General features: G+C 40.2%; 1 protein-coding gene across 5 annotated transcripts in view; it reads left to right on the forward strand.

The window, feature by feature from the left end:
• AIG1 (androgen induced 1) overlaps positions 1-22,391 on the forward strand; it is a 270,247-nt gene that overhangs the window by 191,682 nt on the left and 56,174 nt on the right. The window contains exon 4 of one of the 5 annotated variants that reach the window (XM_038000791.2): positions 12,341-13,873. The exons of the other annotated variants lie outside the window; for them this stretch is intronic. Within the exon in view, the coding sequence (XP_037856719.1) occupies positions 12,341-12,451 (111 nt within the window). The 3' untranslated portion in view covers positions 12,452-13,873. Of the gene's footprint in view, positions 1-12,340; positions 13,874-22,391 lie in introns of those variants that run through there. 5 annotated transcript variants of the gene reach the window in all.

A 22,391-nucleotide genomic window follows, 5' to 3' on the forward strand; every position in this document is an offset into this window, starting at 1 on the left:
TAGGGGATGCAAAAATTAAGTCCCTTTCTTCATTTTATGACAGTGGTGAGGAGGAGGCTAGAAATCTTAAATGATATAATTGGCTTTGGAAGCATTTTTAAGCTTTAGTCTCATTTGTCCGTAAAGCATGCAGCTAGAGTCACAGAACCTACACACTTAAGATATCTTATGGCTTTCCAGTGAATGACCATTTCTGAAAGTATCACGCCAAGGCTCCCATGTCATTTTTGCTGAAGTCACCGTGTCAATTGCAAAGGCAGCTGGCGGCTCCCACTGCCTCCGTCCATGCCCGATGGCTTTCAGGGTGCACTCCAAGATCCTGTGGTCTCATTTGTTCCTGGAGTCAAGAACACCTGAATCACTAAAATAAAATGAGGTTTGAAATGTGGTGTTTACTATTTAGAGTGATCTTAAATATTTCCAGGTAGCATAACTTTGAAAAAAAAAAAAAAAATCTTTATTTAGTGACCTTCTCAAAAAAATGAAGAAATCTTTAAAAATCAAATTAAATTTCTGAAATTAGTACAAATAAACACTTGTGAATCTTTAGGGTTTTCAGTGGAAATACACAGTGAATTTTTGTATGTGTATATGTGTTTGAACGGTTACAGTTAAGCATTTATATTTTTACAGAAGGCTTTATGCCTACTTTTTTTGGTTTCTTGTTTGTTTGATTTGGTTTTGGTTCTTTGTTTTGTTTTATTTTAGTTCTTACAACATTTCCAGCCCTAAATGGCTCAGCAAATACAGTTGCCATGTTTTCTGTTATTTGTCTCAGGTCATGCAGAGGGTTTTAGCCGGGGTGTTTTTAATCTGCTCTTTTAACCTTTGGGTCTTGGGTCATCCGTCAAGTTCTGGGTGCTATGCTAAGGGCCCTGGAGACAGAAATATAAGTCATGAGTTCTAATTCTCACTTTTTTTCAATACTATATGTGGAAGATAGAGACAGTTCTAAAAGTATGCGTTTGAGTGAGAGGCTGAGACCCCCCTAAAGTTTGTCACTTCCTGCCACTCTCGGGCTCAGCATATCCCTGCACAGTGGCCGGTTGTTTTTTCTAACTGGGATTTCAAAAGTTAAAGAGGAGGAAGGGAAGGGAACAGAAACGAATAACTACTGAATACCTGTTATAAGTCAACCTGACCCCCAGAGTCCTCCAGTTGAATCCATGGTATCAATAGTATTTTAATCTAGGTATCCTTAGTGACAAAGGCCGGACATTTCTCACTAGAATTAACCATTTCTATAAAATGCTAAAGAAGAGCAGTCCCCAGTTTCCTCATCTGTAAAATGAAGACAAAAGCCTTCCACCCTGTTTCATCTGTCACTAAATGGGAGACTATTGATTGTGGCTGAACAAATTCAAATGAGCTCGAGTTCATTCAGCCTCTTCATGAATTTTGTGAACAACCACCAGCATATTATGATTCAAATCATCAATAGAATTGTTTGTACTGATTCAGCAGTGCTGATTATATGTGATCCCAATGCAAAAATTTCTTCTTAACCACCGCTAAGACTAAAGAGAGCAATATCTTCCATTCTCACCCATATCCTTTTGCAAAACTCATAAAATTTTGGTTTAAAGATTTTTCTTCTTGCAAATGCTTCTGACTGCAGCCTCTCCCAGCTAATGAAGGTATTTCATGGGCATGATTGGCAGAGAGAGAATCAAGGAGGGGTATGAAGTAGAATAGAGAAAGAAACCAAGGAAGGAACTAGCACAGTTGAGGCAGAGACATTTTGAAGAATATAAATGAAAGCTTAACTTGAAAATAATTTGAGGAACAATTGTGAAAGAGTTTTATATTCTAGACCCACCCCCTGTCCAAACTCATGTTGAAATTTGATCCCCCCTGTGTTGATGTTGGAAGATGTGGTCTAATGGGAGGTGTCTGGGTTATGGGGGTGGATCCCTCATGAATAGATGGATGCCCTTGTGCAGGAATGGATTAGTTACCATGACAGCAGTCAGACTCTTTTTAACAATCTGCTATCATGGGAACCACATCCAAACCATAGCAGAGGTCAACAGAAACCTTGGCAAAACCTTTTCCAGGAGATGATGGGGGCAGAAGATAAAAGTGCAGTGGATCCTCTTAGCCCATATATCCAACCTAAACTCTTGGGACTAGAATTTAAGATTTCCTCTCTCTTCATGTGATCTCTTTGCACACATCCACTTCCACTTCTGCTTTCTGCCATGAGTGAAGGCAGCACGAGGCCCTTATCAGATGCAGCTGCCCAATTTTGGACTTTTCCAGCCACCAGAATTGTGAGCCAAATAAACCTCTTTTCTTTATAAATTACTCAGCCTTGAGTATTATATTATAGAAACACAAAACAGACTAAGACAACCTGCATTTGCCAGAACATCCATAGACATTTTTTAGTCCCAATTTTGCCTTTTCAGCAGCATTAAATGCCATACACCTCTCTCTCCTTTTATTTTCTTCCCCTTGGCTTCCCTGATACACTTTCTGGTTTTCCTTTCATTTCTTTGGCTACTTTCTCTACTATGCATTGCAGGCACATCTCTTCTGCCATCCAGCCATTAAACATGGAGTCCTTCAAGGTTTATTCTTGGGCCCTCTTCTGGTCTTAATATATATGTATGCCTTTCTTTTAAATGAGCATATTCACAATTATAGCTGCATTTATCACCTAGCTAAGAATTCTTTTGCAAGCTCCAGATTCCCATTAAGTTGAACATCAAAAGGTTTTCTCATTTTTTGAGTGCTCATAACCAAAATTGGGAATGTACCCCCAAACTTAGTTCACTGCTGGTGTTCCCTGTCCAGTTTTACCAGCCAGGAACCCAAAGCGAAGTCAGGAATGACTCTCAATGTTTCTTTTGAGCAATTAGTTGGGTAGTTGATAGGGAGCACTAGGAGAGCAGTGGCAGGGCACAATAGCTGATCATGAATTTAGTTTTGGACTTACTGCCTTTGAGCTGCCTAAAAGTTTTAGTATCATAAGATTTGAATATAGTGGGAGCCAAGGGAAAAAATTCTGTAGAGTATGTGGCCAGAGCTGCATTGGAGAAGGGAGTAATGAAGACAGTGAGGGTCTTCTGCTTCTTAAAGACACCTCCCCTTATCCCATCCAACTTCTTTGGTTCAGTGTATATTGTTGTGTTTGGTGTTTATTAAATAATTGAAATTTGAATCTATTCTCTGCTTTCCTTTGGAAACCAGTAAATTTTATTCATTCATTTTTTTCATTTATCCATGATAATAGATTCCCTGCTGGGTCCAGTCAGGTCCAAGATAACTCAAAAACTTTGGGGTGCTGTGGTCACAAGAAAGAATCAGGAAAAGACTACAGCTGGAACAATAAAATGATAACACAAACATTGACTGAGCACTTACTTTGTGTCAGGTACTATAGTGACTGCTTTACATGCATTGCCTGGTTTACTCCAGCACCACATCATTAGGTCGTTATTCCTTTTTAAGCCCATTTTACAGCTGTGTGAATTGAGGCTTAAATAAGTTAAATGTCTTCCCCAAGGTCACAAAGCTATTAAGTGCAAAGCTAGAATTCCAACCCAGGTGTAACTTCAGTAACCACTGGGCTTCCCATCCCACAACTGCAAAACCCTGCAATTCATTTAACAGTATATTTTGCTTAAAGAAGCCCTAATTCCCCTTCACCTCCGCCCCACCATCCCTTTACTCATTAAAATTAACGAACAAAAAGAATGTCTTTCTCTTTGGTTTCAGCTCTTTAGCTGGTAGGAAGAGAAAGAGAAATTAAAAGAAAGGAGACTCCCAGAGTTTCAAACCCACAAGCAACAGCCTGGAGATGATTTGAGTCATCTTCCACAAACATCAGATGTTGCAGAGGAATGGGGAAGGAAGAAGGAAAGCATGAGTATCTCTTTTTTTTTCCTTTTGAGACAGTCTCCCTCTGTCACCCAGACTGGAGTGTACGATCTCAGCTCACTGCAATCTCCACCTCCCGGGGTTGAGGCGATTCTCCTGTCTCAGCCTCTCAACTAGCTGGCATTCCAGGCATGCACCACCATGCATGGGTAATTTTTGTATTTTTAGTAGAGACGAGGTTACAGCATGTTGGTCAAGCTGGTCTCAAACTCCTGACCTCAGGTGATCCACCCACCTCGGCCTCTCAAAGTGCTGCTATTACAGATGTGAGCCAATGTGCCTGGCCACATGTAGCTCTTTGGTGTTGGCATTTTCCAGCCCCTGCAAGGCTGAATTTGGGGGAGGTGTACGGATACTGGTGGCCTTGGCCTAAGCAGGCAAAAGCTTCACCCTGAAAAGTAACTTTGATTAAATGTCAGAATTTATGTGCCAAAAAATCTACTAAAAAGCATATATAGGCCGGGCGCGGTGGCTCACACCTGTAATCCCAGCACTTTGGGAGACCGAGGTGGGTGGATCACGAGGTCAGGAGATCGAGACCATCCTGGCTAACACGGTGAAATCCCGTCTCTACTAAAAATACAAAAAATTAGCCAGGCGTGGTGGGGGGTGCCTGTGGTCCCAGCTACTCTGGAGGCTGAGGCAGGAGAATGGCGTGAACCTGGGAGGCGGAGCTTGCAGTGAGCCGAGATTGCGCCACTGCACTCCAGCCTGGGCGACAGAGCAAGACTACGTCTCAAAAAAAAAAAAAAAAAAAAAAAAAAAAAATTAATCATATATAAATATAAATTATGACCCTTACCTTTCCTCTATGCAATTTTTTTAAATGTTTGAGTCTAAAGCTTTTCACCACACCTGGAGAAATTGAATCAACACCAGCCTACCCTCCACCAATGGGTTAAGTTCATAAAGATGGAAAATTAGAGTTACCTCATAGTTACCATTGCTTCACAAGACCAAAAAAAAAAAAAAAAAGGCTCTAGTTAAAGATATTCTAAACAAACAACTCTAGTTTGTAGTGATTTAGGGAACTTCTTGATGTCTTTTTCCTCATTGATTTTGGTGCATTAAATTTAAGTTGGCTGATAATCCTTGCACCCTTGAAAAAGCAAATGGTTAGTTTACAGCAATTTCTCTTGATGATTATCTTTCAGAAAACGTTTGAGTTATGAGAGAGAGTATCTAACGTATCCTTTGCTGTTAATAAATAGAATTGGAAGACATATTCAAGGTGCTGCTGCAAAGACGCTTTCAGCATTGCTGCAGCTCAGTCCATGAATGTTCAGTGAAATAAATAACAGAAAGCAGTCTAAGAATTTGCAAGAGGAAGTGTTTTTATATTGCTTAGCAAAATCATCTCTATATTAAAACCACTTGTAAATTTAAACTGTGCCAGGGGAGGGAAGGTAAATGGGCTTACATAATCCAAGTAGCATAGGAAATATTAAATACTTCATGTTGTTAAAACAGGGTGACATCATTTCCACGGTACTTTTTTCTCCAGAAAATTGAAGGCTCCATCCGCAAGTAAGAAGTAGGAAAAATTATTTTCTGTGGGAGAAACTCTAACATACAGCTCTGCCTTACATTGATTGTGCAGCTGGGAAACGAGAACTCCCCTACATTATTTCACTTTTTCAAGCTGCAAAGCAAATAGGGGAACAGAGGCAAAGAAACTAAGAAAATTCTGAGAAGCCATGCTCTTCAAATGATGGAAGGTGCTGCCAAGAATCACATCAACTTACTACTTGATAAATACAGGTTTAAGAAATAGGGATTCTTACAGATTCCTACAATAGTGAAAGGGGTTTTACGTAGGATAAGAAAAAGGTAGAGGGAGGCAATATGCATCAAAACAGAACTAAAAATTGAAGACTCATTAGAAAAAAATTAAGGTTTACAGTCTAGCAAGGGAAGATATTAAAAAGACTTATGTTATCTAGTAGAGTTTCCCAAAGGGCCAATCCACGGATAGAAAATCATTAGGGGGACCACAGATGAATCATGCATTTTACACTTTCTGCCAAAATAATGGTCAGTTTTTCAAAAGTTCTCATATGCGTTGTTATTACAATGCTTTCTAATTTTCTCCCCTTTACATTCCTCCTCAAATAAATCTGCATAGCCAGCCTGAAATATTATTCATAAAATTAACACCACAGATGAGTGGATTGACAGGAGAGAGCCACAAGTAGTATTTGTTAGGGCACTGATGTCGCAGAGGACTGACTTGAAAGCTTGAAATGACTCTTTTGGTCATGATTATATATAAGGAAGATCGGATTAGTACATCACCTTTACTCCCCCCAGTTGTCTTTGACTTTTCTGCATTGTAAATTCATATGGCCTTTCCCCAGTATTGCTTATGGTGAACAAGCATTTTTAAATGGTTCCCTAGCAAAGCAAAAGTCATCAGTATTCAGCAATACCACTTTTATTTGATAGCTTCCCCTCTTTGTTTTCTATATCCTGGTCCTTTGTTCGTTCGTTCTCTTTCTTTCTTTCTTTCTTTCTTTCTTTCTTTCTTTCTTTCTTTCTTTCTTTCTTTCTTTCTTTCTTTCTTTCTCTCTCTCTCTCACTCTCTTTCTTTCTTTCTTTCTTTCTTCCTTCCTTTCTTTCTTATAACTTACTTAAGCTTCTACTTCCTTCTCACTCTTATTTCTGATGTCAGGAACATACCCATTTGTCCTTTCTCCTGCTCATCTGCTTAGCTTATTGTAAGCCCTGCCCTGGTTCTTCATATTTCTGTGTTTTCTTGGAAACACTTTATTCAAATACTTTCCTGTACATACACATTTTCTTTAATGTATGCTTTAAAAAATTTTTATGAATGTGACTTTAATAACAAGGTAATACACACAAATTAAAGAACATTCTAAAAAATATAAAAATGTAGAAACAAGAAAGATCACTCATGGTTCTTCAGACAAAGGAATCGGTGTTAACATTATGATGTGCTCTTTTTAGATTTTTCCATGTAATATTTATGAAACTAAATATGATAATATAAATATGTTTTGATGTTCTTTGACGTCTAAATATGATATATAAGTATTTTAGATGTTTTTAATGGTTGCGTAATATTCCACTGAGTGGATATATCTTAGTTGACAAACCATTCCCTGATAGTAGATTATTAAGATTATTTTAAATTATTTTGCTACTGTAAGTAGGGTTAGGGAACATATCTTTATTTATCAAACTGAAGGAGAACGTGTTTTATCTTGTGTTTATTTCTTTTATTTAGGCTGGTTATTATTTCTTTAGCATAGATTCCCAGAAACCCAACTATATTCCTTGTTAGTGGGGACAGTTTGCTTCCACAACAGTGGTTGAGTTATATTTTCTGTCCAGTATTCAAGAGAGGTGCTTTTCACTGTATTCTTGCAACATGACAGATTCTTATTTTATAAGAAAAGTTTGCTAATTTAGTATGTGTAAATGGTTTTTTAACTTGATTATACCTGTTTATTTTATTAGTATGAGTGCATATATGCCTGGGTATTTATTATTGGCCTTTATTCATTGATTTTTTTCGCCCTTTTTACCTTTACTTTATCTTGTGCCCACACTGCGGATTTCCAGTGCTTATCCTTATTCGCTCCTGCTCACTTTTCCTCCCCTCAAAGTTACTTTTGCATTCTCTTTTGTCTGGTGTCCAGTAACTTGTGGGGCAGTGGGACCCAAATTGCATTTTAAGATCTTTTTTATGAGATGTTCTTAGCAGGCATCTTCAAGGCCCCAAGTTCTCTTTTTGTCCCCCACTGTGAAAAACTGATTGGCATCTGGTGATGGGCAAGGCACGGGTGCCTGGCGCTCGCAAGAAGCCCCGTAGGAGGTGCCCAGAGCCATGGTGGATGAAGTGTGGCCAAGCCAGCACAAGGTGGGGGACCAGATGTCGCCCGATTATGTTCCATTGAAATTCAAACAAAGCCCCAGATTCAGGATCATTTCCTTGAGACGCCCCAGTTGGAAACTGGCACCGAGCCAGAATCTCACAACAGCTGGTCTCCCCATGCTAGGATTTATGTGTCTTACCGAAAACTTTACCTGCGTGTTATTGATTGGTTTCTGTAAAGCAATTAAACAATATTTTGAAGACCCAAAGCATACTGCTCTCTGCTGAAAATAAAAAGACCATATATCACGGAACACGCCAGCAAGTCTTATTACAGGCTTGGGAACTCTGAGAAGAATGCGTTTTCCTTGAGGCTGTGTACTGATATTTGCAGCTTCGCAATGACAACACTCCACTCTTGTTAGGAGACCAAGCCCACCCTTTGGAAATAAATTATATTATAAAATAAGCTTTCAAGGGGTACCAGCAGATGAGAAATCATGCTTATGTTTCTCGTCATCTAGTTTGTGTTGAGAAATCGGAGAGTCTTTCCAAAATCTCATTACTTGTTATCGTCCAGGTCATTTGCATTTATGCCCTTCTCCTTTCCTCCTGCAAAGGAAGATGAACTACAAGCTTGGCAGTTTCATTATTCTGAATAGCAAGGAGGGAAAACCGACAAACAAAAGCCACTCCATTCTGCCCCACCCCCAAAGATACTGAAGTTGGTTGTGCTGAGCTGCAGGGGAAGATTGTAATTTTAAAATAAAAACTAGCATTTCTTTGTTAAATAATCGTCATGGAAGCATTTATATTCTTACAATATTTGGCTAAATATGTATTCCTGATATGAATCCAGGAACTCTGTTTTATGCATTGCCTTGATCCCTGGCTGCTGCTGCTATCTCAGTCACCTGATAAGGTCTCAGTCTTTCTCTCCTTCTCTTCCTTCCTCCCCCCTCTCTCTGCCCCTCTAGCTGCCTGGCGGTCCTCAACTCAGATTCTCAGACCTCACAGTGAGATTTTGGAGCTAACCCGCTCCATTAGAAACAAACAAAATAAATTGTTTCCATTCCCCAAAGGAATGTGCTAAAGCCTTTTTCCTCTTTAACATGGATGCAATTTAAGTTTGGCAAGAGCTAAACACAATATACCTCACTAGGAGGAGAAAGATTTCTGAGAGAGACCCTGATAGAAAGAACTAAACACCCCCTCATCCTTCCTGTGAACCTAAAGTGACAAAAAGTAACCTGGTAATGCCTTTGGTATCCACAGTGTTTCTGCAAAATCCTCACTCATTCCCTCATTCCATAAACATGTATTAAGCACCTACTAACTGGAAACGCTGTGTGCACATTCCTTCCCAGCTGTTCCTTCAAGGTGCATTTCATTTGCCCAGTCTCTAGCCCCTACCATGCCACAGGCATTCAAATGTCATTCAGTGGCATTTCTCTTCGTTACTCTTGATTTAGAATCCTGCTTATCTGTAGTGTGTCACAGGCGATGATTTGGAGGGCAGTAAGAATAATATGGCCCATAAGCTGGGCACGGTGGCTCACATCTGTAATCCCAGCACTTTGGGAGGCCGAGGCAGGTGGATACAAGATCAGGAGTTCAAGACCAGCCTGGCCAACATGGTGAAACCCCATCTCTACTAAAATACAAAAATTAGCTGAGTGTGGTGGCGAGTGCCTGTAATCCCAGCTACTTGGGAGGCTGAGGCAGGAGAACCTGGGAGGCAGAGATTGCAGTGAGTCGAGATCATGCCATTGCACTCCAGCCTGGACAATAGAGTGAGACTCTGTCTCAAAAAATAATAAAAATAATAATATGGCCCATTCATTGCAGGTGTTAGATGGAAATTGCCTGAGATCAGCTGTCAAGAATTAATCAGGGATACTTACGGTATTATGTCCTTGAAACTAAGAGGGTAGACCCTAAGTGTTAACACACACACACACACACACACACACACATATAACTATGTGAGGTGTTGGATATATTAATTAACTTGATTGTGGTAATCATTTAACAATGTATCCATATATCAGAACCCCAAGTTGTACACTTTAAATATATACAATTTCTGTTTGTCAATTATAACCCAGTAAAACTAAAAAAAAAAAAAAAAAAAAAAAAAAAATGGCCAGGAAGGGCTGGGCATGGTGGCTCACACCTACAATCCCAGTGCTTTGGGAGGCCAAGGCAAGAGGATCACTTGAGGGCAGGAGTTTGAGATCAGCTTGGGCAACATGATGAGACCTCATCTCTACAAAAAATAAAAAATAAATCAGCTGGGCATGGTGGAACACACTTGTAGTTTAGCCCTACACAGGAGGCTGAAGTGGAAGGATTGCTAAAGACCAGGATTTCAAGGCTGCTGTGAGCTATGATCACACCATGGCACTCCATTCTGGGTAAGAATTCATTAAGGACAATAATATGATCTAGAGCCAATTTAAGCAGAGCCAGTGGAAGGACCTGACCTCAAAGAATATGCACATGAATCAGAAAAGGGACCCAGTCCTGCTTCTCTCTCTTTCTTTTCCTTTTCCTAATCCTCATCTCTGTTTGTAAAACATCTCCTGCTCAAGGACTTGAAGGATTTAAACATTTTTGTTCAAATTCTGGAAGCCATGGTGCTTCCCCCAGACTGAGGTGATTGCCAGTGAGGATCAGAACCCAGGTGAGTTGAGGCCAGAGGAAAGGGTCCTCTCAAGTCGTGTTGGAGAAGGGTTTGTTGGACTTCCCTTTGTTACAAGAACACCTGATATTCTTCATGCAACCTAGCTTTTCCTAGTCATTCTTCATTCCTTGATCATATTCACCCACTTACCAAAACACTTACTGAATTGATTTTTACTTTTAGTGTGTTCTACTTTCATAATCCATAAGCTGTCTGTCCTCGTATAGCACAGCACACAGCTATTTTTATCATCCTCAACTCACTCAATTCCTAGCCCCAGTAATCCAGGAACTGGCCATTATATCTAGTTCATGCAACCCAAAAAGTTGCACATTCTGTACCTTTTGAACAGTCTTTCTCCCGTCTTTTTCCCCTTCATCCTTTCTGATTCTTGAAACTGAAAAGATTCTCAAGGCTCCAACTTAGCCCTGCCCTCATCTTGATTCCTTCTTCAGTGACTACCAGATATCATAGACTTATGACTATCGAAGCAAGAAGAATATGGAGTCAGGGAGATATATTGGCTGGAGCAAGGGTTGGACCTGAAGACAAAAGCTGATGAGCAGTTTTTGAAGGTCCAGTCTCTGTTCATGAGGGAGGCTCCCGGTGAAGAGATAGAAATGCCACTCATCACTGTGTACACTGGGGACTTTTCTGTTTACCTGAGATAGTCACAGAATGGAAACCTGACTCCTCGGGGTCAACCAAATTTGGTACAGGGAAGGATCTACAACTGTGTTTAAGCTTTAAAAATGTGCCTCTACCCAGAATTAGGCTGCAGAGGCTGATGAAAATGTCAGGTTTCTTTGATTTGGCTGAACTCTGTGAGCACAATGTTGTAATATTGTTGATCTCATGCTGATCTGAAGCTGGCCAAAATATATATCCATGATTAATTATAACAGAAACAGGGAGGGTTATGACTTGATATACACAGTTTGGGAAATAAAGCCATTTAAAATATTGGTCTGTGTGTGAAAATGACAAAACATAGGGCCATAAGGAGGAATGAAACCAAAGATTAGTTGTGTGATCTACATGTGGAGCTCAGAGCATGTTTCTTCCTCCGGCTCCCTTCCCTGGTGCTCTGCCTCACGAGGGAATAAGCACTTGATACTGTCTGTACGAATGGCATTGTTCCCTGAGCCTCAAGTCTACAGGAACCACAGCTGGATGGCCTAACATGTGCCTTATTCAGCTGAATAAGGTGTTGAATAGCTACAAATTGATAACAAGTTTTAAAGAGCATCAAGTGCCAACTATGCCCTGGCTAGTAAGAAAGCCAGTTATACGTCAAGGAGGCTTATTAGCTGTGCATGACCATATATAAAACTATAGGGGCTGACTTTATAGCACCCAGATTAAGTGGTGGTAAGGAATTTAATCATGTACTGACCAATTTCTTGTTTCATAAGAGCACTAAGTCCCCATAAATGCCGATGTCGGCAAATTCATAACCCTGCAGTGCAATTGTGGATTGTCAGAATCTCTTCATTGTAGCTATTCCACCTATGGATTTTAAAATCAGAGGTTCAGACTAGCTGTATTATTTGGTGTGGTGTTAACCATGTTTGGTGGATGTCAGGATGTGCCACACAGGTCCCCTTTGGGGATCGGACTTACTTCCCCAGCAGGTGGGAGTGCTCTCAGTTTCAGCCCTCTGCTCTCAGCTGTCTCCAGAACTGCCCTCATGTGAAGAGAGCAGCCTTACTAAGTTCAGACCACCTTCCTTGTGACAGCCCTCATCCCATAACTGGTCCATGCTGGGCTTTAAAGACCTGACCCACTTCCTCTGTTAGGGGCAACTCTGAAAGGCAGGGCCTTCACAACTTTGCAGCTCCTAGTAGGGTGGGCTCAGGCCCTTGTTCAGACTGCATCACAAGGCCACACCTTCCTTGCCTAGATCATACTTTCTTATTTTCCCTGGACAGGTGTTGTTCCTAGAACACTTCCCTAATAAACTTCTGCATGCTGATTTCCATCTCAGAATCTGCCACACAGGGAACCTGACCAGCAACAGTATGACAATCTGGATGACTTGAGTCAGAAGGTGATAAGTTAGAAATAAAGCACTGAAATTTAAAGGGCAAGCATGAGAATGACTCAAATGAAAAAGACAATATCAAGTGTTGACAATGATACAGAATAAGTGGAACTCTCATACACTGCTGACGGGAGGGTAAATTGGTACAATAACTTTGGAAAACTCTTTGACACTGTCTGTTAAAGCTGAATATCAGTGATCATGTCCTATGAGCTAGCAGTTTCTCTCCTCAGTATATATGCCTAAGAAAAATGCAAACATGACCACCAAAAGAAGAATGCACACGAATGGGCATAGCAGCACTCTTCCCAAATGCACCAAACTGGAGAGAACCATAGTGTCATCAATAACAGAATGAATAAATACATCGTATTGTATTCACACAACGGAGTACTATGCAGCAATGAGAAGGAAAACTGCAGCTCCACAAGGCAATACAGATGAATATCACAAATGTAATATTGAGCAAAAGCAGTCAGACACAAAAGAAAATATAACATATGATTCCATTTATACAAATGTAAACATCGGCAAAATGATTTATGGTATTTGAAGTCAGAATGGTGGTTGCCTTTGTGGAGATTCATTGTGACAAGAAGAAGTGTGAAGAGGACATTCTGGGAGACTTGCAAAGCTGTTTTTGATCCAAGTGCTGGTTACTGGAGTCAGTTCACTTTAGGAACATTCGTTGATTTTTCTGGACACTCACTTTGTGCACTTCTCTGGGATACGGTATAGTATTTAAACTCAGAGTTTATATAGTGAAGGAAGGAAAAGGAAGGGCAGATGTAAACCCTGGATACAAAAATGTGTCATCAAGGATATAGACAAAAATTCCCAAGATTCAAACAGGACTCCTACTGTCCAGTACTGCAGACTCCTACAGATGACGAGCCTGAGGTCGAGAAGGGCTCCAATTGACTCAAAGTTACATAGCCAGCTAATGGTGAAAGACTTCCTGGCCCCATCCTTTCCCCCTCTTCCCACACTTAGCAGAGCGGGTGTGGTCACTAGAGTCTCCATTCATCTGAGCTCAGCGTTGATCACAGAATCTTCCAGGCAGCCTAAGCAAGATATGGAATGTACAGGGTAATATAACATGAGCAAAGACCTGCAAAGGGCATAGGAATTTGATGTAACAGAAATGTTATCCATTTCTTAGAGGACTTTCTCCACCTATTACCTACTGCCTTCCCACCCACACTTCTGTAACTATCCACATTGCTTTGTGTTGAAAATGTGTCGTTTTCTTTTTGCAAAGCCGAAGACTATGAAGAAAAGGTTTTGAACTGTGAGCTAAATTGCCTTTTTCTCCATTGGCTTCTTCCTTTAATCTCTGGGAGAACTCTAGACTATACTGGGCTTTAAAGGCCCATTTTGACAGCGTTACCTTATGTCATGGAATCATTGTGAAAAAGAGCTAAGTTATAAATACTTTATATGTGTTTAAATAAAATAGTATTTCTCTAAGAGCTTTAATTTCATTTAATAGGTGATAGAGATGACCTTGAAGATTAAAGCTGAAATATTCTTCATTCTTTAAGTGTGTTAATATGTGTGTGTGCACATTTGTGTGTGTGCACATGGGTGTGTGTGCTTGTGTGTGCATGAATGAGTGTATGTGTTTGCATGTGTGCAAATGCATCAATCTGTACTAGTATTTTGCATGTGTGTATGCATGGGTGTGTGCTTGTGTATACTGGCATGTGTGTTCGTGTGCATGGGTGTGTGCTTGTGTATGCTGGCATGTGTGTGTGCATATGCACAGGCACATTCTCTATTAATATGATGCCATTTGCAGGGTGCTTGCCACCCTCTTGAGACTCATGGTTCTCTGCTTTCGATTACACTCAGACTAGTCCAAAACCCCTCTGAACTAATTCTAATCAACTTGGAAGCCACCACACTCAGGCATGAGGCTGTCAAATGTGAGTGTTTGCAGATGTCAGTGCAGAGATGGCAGGTATCCAGGAGGACAGATCAAGGCTTAGTCACTGAAAAATACATGCCAGTGCATCCCAGCTCCAGAGCACCATCACAGCCCATAAGAAAAACGTGTCATGACAGTAAATCAATAACCCCTTGGAGATGATTCATTTCTGAAATATCCCTGATTAATTATGCCAGTGCATGCTTGGCAAGAGTACTTTGCTCCAGCATTAACCTAATGCTTTTTACATGAAGCAGCATTATAACTGGTTCTCATAAGTCAAATTTGACATTTTAAATCAGGCTTTAAAGGTTTGGGTTATAGATTTTATAATGTCTCCATGTCAAACATAATTGCTCTTATTGCTGCTAGTAGACGTTTGCCAATCAATCAAAATAACATTTATTTTCATCATAAACAAGGGTAAATTAAAACCACTTGAAATCATTGTATATGAAAACTTAGTGAAGAAGCATCTTTAGTGTCATTGAAATTTGCTTCCTCACTGTGATAGGGGAGCGTGATGAAATTATAAAAGTCGATGGAAATGTGTTACTATTTTCACTTCGAAAAATTAATGCCTCTACGTATTTTGTGAGTACACGGCTTAAGTTTGGTGGCTTATTCCCTTATGATTATGATTTGGGGCAAAATAGCTCCCTTTCTTAACATAATAGGAAATTATCATTTTGTCCTGTAAAGATGAATGTATCTTTCAATTTATCTATAAATTGCATTCAGGAACTTATTTCTTATTCCTCTTAAATTGCAAGGATTTTTTTTTTTTTTCTCTAATGAAAGTCAATGGAAACAGAAGATTTGCTTAAGGGGAAGTCATACTAATAGGTTCCTTCAACAAAAGCTTAGCATACAATGCTCAACTGGTTTGTTCCTTCTCCCTAAAGTACTTCCAATGCATCAGGATCACCTTCCCTCATGGTAATTATAGCATTATGTGGTATATTACTACACTATTTCTATACCGCATGTGTATACTATTTCTATAGGATTATACTGAGATAGATCTCAGTATAGTCATTAAGTTCCATCATGTAGGTATGCAGTGGGAACACGAAAAAGAGGAATTAACTCCCCCCAAGACAGAGCTGACCTTGTGGAATAGTGTATTAGTCAGAATAGGCTAACTTACCCAAAGATAGTAACTTCATTCTCTGTAGATTAACCCTACAAAGTTTCTCATTCACACAAAGTGTATTGTTATCCAGTTGACCCTCCAGAGCAGCTTTCTTCTAGGTTATAATGCAGGCATCCAGAACTCTTCCATCTATGGTCTTAACATGTGGCTCTCAAGTCACTATGGTAGAGAAGAGAGAGAGTGAACACACACTAGCTTTTAAATGCACTGACCTAGGAGTGTCCACATCCCTTCTGTTAATAATAGGCCCGTTGCCAGGACTAGAGCCTTCTGCAGCCCCGCCTAACTGAGGATGCATAAAAATGTGAGGCTGATTCTTTGATGGGAGGAAAAGGACTCTGCGATATGTATATACCAAGGATAAAATCCCAAATATTAAGGGATTGCAGTCAGAAAGAAGAAGGTGAATAAAGACATGAAAGTTTGAGGTCTTTTAGTGGAACAATAACAGTTGCCAGTCCAGAGTGGTATAAGATTAATCTAGAAAAGTAGGTTGAATCACATAGTAAGGGCCTTTGAAGGCAATGCCAAGAAACTTGGACTTTACTTGAAGATAGTGGGACGATTTTGGCCAGGCGCAGTGGCTCACACCTGTAATCCCAGCACTTTGGGAGGCTGAAGTGGGTGAATCACGAGGTGAGGAGTTCAAGACCAGCCTGACCAACATGGTGAAACCCCGTTTCTACTAAAAATACAAAAATTACCCAGGCATAGTGGTGGGTGCCTGTTATCCCAGCTACTTGGGAGGCTGAGGCAGGAGAATTGCTTGAACCCGGGAGAGCGAGGTTGAAGTGAGATGGGATCACGCCATTGCACTCCAGTCTGGGCAACAGAGTGAGACTCCAACTCAAAAAAAAAAAAAAAAGGAAGATTTTAATGAAGAGAACCACATAGTCAGAATTGTCTTTTTAAAGCCATACTCTGACATTGGAGGATGCTGATATCTATGAATAAGTGGATTCTACTGAGAAAATATCTGAAAAGCAGGTGAATAATTTTAAAACCCTAGGTTATTGTTTTTCAAGGTTCCTTTTGTTAAATTTCAGAATGTTGTGAATGATGTTTCAGTTTTCTCTAGTTGCTCCCCAAACTTGTCACTTTTTTCATGATCTTTAAGAAAATACTTCCGTGCTTTAAATTTTACTGACTGCAGGAACACCTACTTGAGTTTCACTTTTCCCTTGCTGTCCACCTCTGCCGTGTCCCCCATTGCTCTCTCTTCCCCCATTCTTCACCTCACTCCCCAAAATGTTTCTGTATTAGTCCTTTTTCACGCTGCTGATGAAGACATACCCAAGACTGGGTAATTTGTATAGAAAAAGAGGTTTAATGGACTCACAGTTCCACATGACTACAGAGGCCTCATAATCATGGTGGAAAGCAAAAGGCATGTCTTACACGGTGGCAGGCAAGAGAGCATGAGAGCCAAACAAAAGGGGAAACCCCTTATAAAACCATCAGATCTTGTGAGACTTATTCACTATCATGACAACAGTATAAGGGAAACCGCCCCCATGATTCAGTTTTCTCCCACCAAGACCCTCCTACAACACGGGGCAATTATGGGAGCTACAATTCAGGATGAGATTTGGGTGAGGACACAGCCAAACCATATCAGTTTCCAAAATACTTTTAAGGAGAATAGGCCACCAAAAACACAAGAAAGGTAGCACAAATCTCAGAAAGAGAATGCCTCTCTGTGACAGTGGCTTGGAGTTACTCTCCCTTCTTCCCCTCTACCTCCATGAGGCCCTTGCTACCTATGCGATTTACCCTCCAACATGGGCATAAAGACTGACCTGTTGTCCCTCAGACCCCGGAATCTTAAGAAGCTGAATGATGGGATGACGAGAGATTATTTCAGGTTCCTTCTCCCAGACACAGCCATGACACAGTCAGCTCCCCTTCCCTCTTATGAGATCTTCCCCTGGCCATTCTTTTATCCTTCGGTTGTCCCAGTGCTCCATAAGCCGTGGAGCATCGGGAGCCAAACTGCCCAAGTCTGAGCACAAACTCGCCACCTTCCAGTTGGATAAACTTGTGCAACTTTCTTAAGTTCTTGTGCCTCAGTCTCTGTAAAATGGAATTGATGATGATAACGACATATACCTTGAGGCATTATCTTGAGAATTAAATGAGCTTTAATCCATGGCATGCAATAAATAGATCTCACAGAATAACTTCAATTATTTGCATGTGTTATGTGATCCACTTCTACTCCAAGATCCTATACATGCAACCCCAGTGAATGAGATCTTTTCCAAGGTGAGAGACTTTAAATTTTTATTCGCCTAATTGAGACACATTTCCTAGAACAACAGTCCATTGGAGGCAAGGATGACTGGTGCATAGTAGGAATATAGTATTTGTTGAATGAATGAATGAACTAACAAGCATGGGAAGCAGCGTGTGTCAGTAAAAGAGCATGTTTTAGAGTCAGGAAGATCTGGAATCAAATATTGGCTACACCATTCATGAGTTCTACACTACCTTTGATAAGTGAACCCCTCTGTTCCTACATTTTGTCATGTATAAAATGAAGAAGATAACTACTGCATTAGGATTGTTGTGAGAATTAAATATGATAATAACGGGAAATGTCTAGTATAAACTCAGCATATATTAGGAACTCAGTAAATGGTTGCTATTATTATTGTTATTCCATATTTCTGCACATCCAGTTAATAATAGGAGAAGCAGCATAAACACAGAGGGATGAAAAAAAGTATTTTCTTTGTTTACCTGTCAAATTGACATTTACAAAGTTAGACTAGCTTTCTTTTTGTTCTTTACCTTATGTTGTTTTCAGTACTGTAGAACTTATTAAAGCAAAGGAGAAAAAGAAGAGTAGAAAGGGGGAAATTGTAGGTGAGGAGGCTGCAGAGATGTGAGGAAGAGGTGTGAGGCTGAGGAGGTGGCCTAGAATAAAGTCACGGAAAGTCCCTTCCTTGAAAAGCCAGCAGAATAGAAGCCAGGCAGGAGAGAGGAGCGACTTGGCAGATAAATCTCTCCTCTTTTCACTCTCTTCTTCACTCTTTCTCCAGCTTAATCTTTCTACTATTAATATCCAAATTTGTTTCTCCTACTTCTCTAGATCTTAAACTCCATGGAAGATGTCTGAACCTATAGAGGAACGTCTGCTTCCTGCAGGGCAGACTTCAGCTCAAAACCCTCTAGGGTTTGGCAGACACCTCCCCCACCCTCACCCATGCAGACCCAGCTTTTCATCCTCTTTCACGTCTTGCAGTGGTAATAGTGCCCTTAGTGGACTGTGCTCTACCTTTACATACTTTTTCTTCTCCTTGGCCATGTGAATGAACACTTTCCTTTACCCTTTCTTCTGCTTGTCAACCCCTAGTCACACTTAAAAATTCAGTTCAAATGTCCACCATTATGTGAGGTCTTTCCTTGACATAACCAAGCTGAGCAAATTGCTCTGGCCTTTGCGCCATTGTTGACTGTCTGCAAGTCTGCATACAGCTCATCATAGTATAGTGGTTTGCTTGTTTGAGGGTATTCATTAGAGGTGCTATTCTGTGAGAACTACACATACTAATTGGGAATTCTTTGTAGAAGAAAGCAAACACTAGGTCACATAAAAATGGGTGTTCTATAGCATCCCACTTGCAAAAAGAATTCTTTAATTGGTGGCCCACAGGCTGCTGGGCTGAAAAGCAAAGAGAAAATACACATCACGCTGCAGCCTCCTGGTAATGCCATGGCCCCTTAGCACCTCCTAGGTGTCCTCATTAGGAGGATTCAGCAAGAGATAGTTACTGCCTCAAGTCATATTTAAAATCTTTAAATGCAAAAATAATAGCCCAGTAAAACATGTCACTGTCCTAGTGTAATGGTTCCTATGACATATAGTTGCTCTTAATTGCAAAGATATGCATGTCTTTATTAAGTGTGCAGCACTGTTTTATTTGGCGTAATTATTAAAACCATATCCTAAGAGTTGTTGGGGCTAATGTTAGAAGTGAGTAAATTCCAAATTTAGTCCTTAGCCTATAAAGAGTTTTGGAAGTGCCCAGAACATACTGGCACTCAGTAAGTGTTGTTCTGTCTGAACCTGAGGTTTTCACCTTGGGTCACTGTTTCTAACCTGATTTTGAACATGAGGTTGTTCCAGTGTAAGAGCATCTCAGCCTGATTTGACAGCCGGCAGGAACAGGTATCCAACCTACGCCAAAAAGGCACAGTTTAAAAATACCCTGGCAGTTTCTGGAGAGAGATTCTATGCCATACTTATAGGCAGCACCAAACTAAAGCCAGCACCGGGTCCTGGGGAGAGGGAGACCCATGACAAGAGGAAGTTCTGTTTGACTTCTGGAGAAACAAAAAGTATAGTGACTGAGACTGGCAGTTCCTCATCATTCAAAACACTACAATATCTCTACTAGGAAGGGAGGGAGGGAGGAAGGAAGGGAGGAAGGGTGACAGAAATTGAGCTGACCAATTAGCAAAATTAAAAATGATAGTTTCAAGATAAAACATTTTGTCAGATTTCCCAAGGTAAAAATTCGGGGGATTTTTTTGGAGCCCGCATCAGTTTTGTTTCCAAGCTACTTGGGATGTCATTTCTATCTCCCTTGAAGAGGAGAAACATCTCATCCAGCTAACACTGTACAGTGGCCCCAAGGGAAGATCCACGCTGATTCTCCTCATGCCCTCACTAATGCTGCATTTTCCTGTATTCTTCAAACATTTGACTTATTTGGGAAGCCTAGAAGCTTCGCCAAAGATTACGATCAGTAAGAGTTTGGTGATTTTTCTCAGTTTTGCGCATGTTCCCTTTCTGTTGTTTTAGATCATGTTTTACTAATGCAATGGGGCTTTATTTTCAAACCTGGAAATTTCCTCTTGCTTTATTTCAGGATAAAAATTTTCTCATTTTTAATACCCTTTTGTTCTATGCAGGGTGAGAGGAAACAGGAAAAAATAAACAAAATATTCAAGTTACAATCTAGAGTGCACACTTTTTGTATCTTAGGATAGTTTTTCATATTATTGTTATTTACAATATAGCTGTAAACTTACTGGACCTTCCTTATCCCATCTTCGTAGGCAAGTCCAGTCACATTGCTGGCCCTGCCTGCAGTCTAGGTGCTCATAAGAATACAGGTGCACAGTAACACAAAGATATGTACATTGCAAAGATATGCATGTCTTTATTAAGTGTGCAACACACAGGCACATGCACACTGCCATGTTTTTATTTAAGATTCAAAGTTGTCATTGGGGTATGAGAAAACATGAAGGCAAGAATAAGCTCCTCTAGCGATTTGATGCACACCTAACTGTGCAAACACTTCCAGAGGCCTGCCTGTATCCTACAGGTGCCAATAGCGGATGGGATTGCCAGGTCTTTTATGACCCAATGAGGTTGGCCACACCTCACGTTCAAAAGCTGGTTTTACTTCTGAGGAAGAAACGATTTTTGCCTGGTGTTCATATGATATGGGAGTAGTGCCCTCCTATTAAAAAATATTTTGGAGAGAAGGAGAAAGATGAGAGAAATGGCAGTTGAACATAGTCTTCAAATATTGCCTATTAATTTGTCTGTTGTACACTCTGATTATAACCCTCAATTCTACAGATCTACAATAATCTTGAGAGGCCCCTAATTCATCCGTCTGACTTGCCTGGATTTATACCGTCATGCAGCATAATTTTTGTCCTTCTATTAATCCACAGCGAAGGTTATTCCAAAACTTCTCTGGAGTTTATAGGTCACTCATTGCCATCACAGATAGTCCAAACTTTTCCCCAGGAGCCAGTCCAGATCCTTCTTGTGTAATGTGAACTTTTTTCCTTTAATACCGTTACATTCTTCTGTCAGAACCTAAACTTCCAACTCATCCATCTTTCCAGTTTCCTGGTGAAGGGACATAAATCAAATAATCTAGTAGTTAGAAGGTACAACTACAACTTATACATAATCTATTCCAGTATACCCCAGTATGTAGACTGTATAGCTCTGGTGTTTTGCAAGATAATTTATGTAGCACAGGGACCTGACATTGAATCATATTGAATTACATACTGAAAAGTTTATTCCCTCTGAATTATCTTTCAGTCCTTCTCATTCTGTTTAGGAGAGTCTGTCTTTTATGCCAGAATATCTTTTTTCTTTTGTTTTCTTTTTTTTTTTTTTTTTTTTTTTTGAGACTGAGTCTTGCTCTGTCACCCATGCTGGAGTATGATGGCGCAATCTCGGCTCACTGCAACCTCTGCCTCCCAGATTCAAGTGATTCTCCTGCCTCAGCGTCCCAACTAGCTAGGGTTACAGGCGCCTGCCACCACGACTGGCTAATTTTTGTATTTTTAGTAGAGACAGGATTTCGCCATGTTGACCGGGCTGGTCTCAAACCCCTGACCTCAGGTGATCCACCCGCCTCAGCCTCCCAAACTGCTGGGATAACAGGCGTGAGCCATTGTGTCCAGCCTTATGCCAGTATATCTTTAACGTCCCTCTAATATTTACTAACGTCCTTATTTAACACAGATAGGGCAGGCCTCAAAATAATCTAACAAATATTTATTAAGATTAATTCATTTTTATTGTATTTGGTTTTGTGGTTATCTTCTATTTATGGCAAGTGATATTCCATTTATGAGAGTTTACATACAGTTTTTCTTTAAGTACATTTATTTAAGAAAAATGTGAATTGGTTGAGAACTTTTAAAAAAAAATCAAGTAGCATGAACAGGGCCACAGTGTGGCTTTTGTAGATTTTAAGCACTTTGTATTAGTGAGTCCCTTCTTACATTCGTGTGTATGTGTGTAAGTATATGTATATGATGTTTTATGATGGCATTGGTATACAAATGAATATAATCTTCAACTCT

The sequence above is a fragment of the Chlorocebus sabaeus genome, chromosome 13 (assembly GCF_047675955.1).
Source record: "Chlorocebus sabaeus isolate Y175 chromosome 13, mChlSab1.0.hap1, whole genome shotgun sequence".
Classification (NCBI taxonomy): Eukaryota; Metazoa; Chordata; class Mammalia; order Primates; family Cercopithecidae; genus Chlorocebus; species Chlorocebus sabaeus.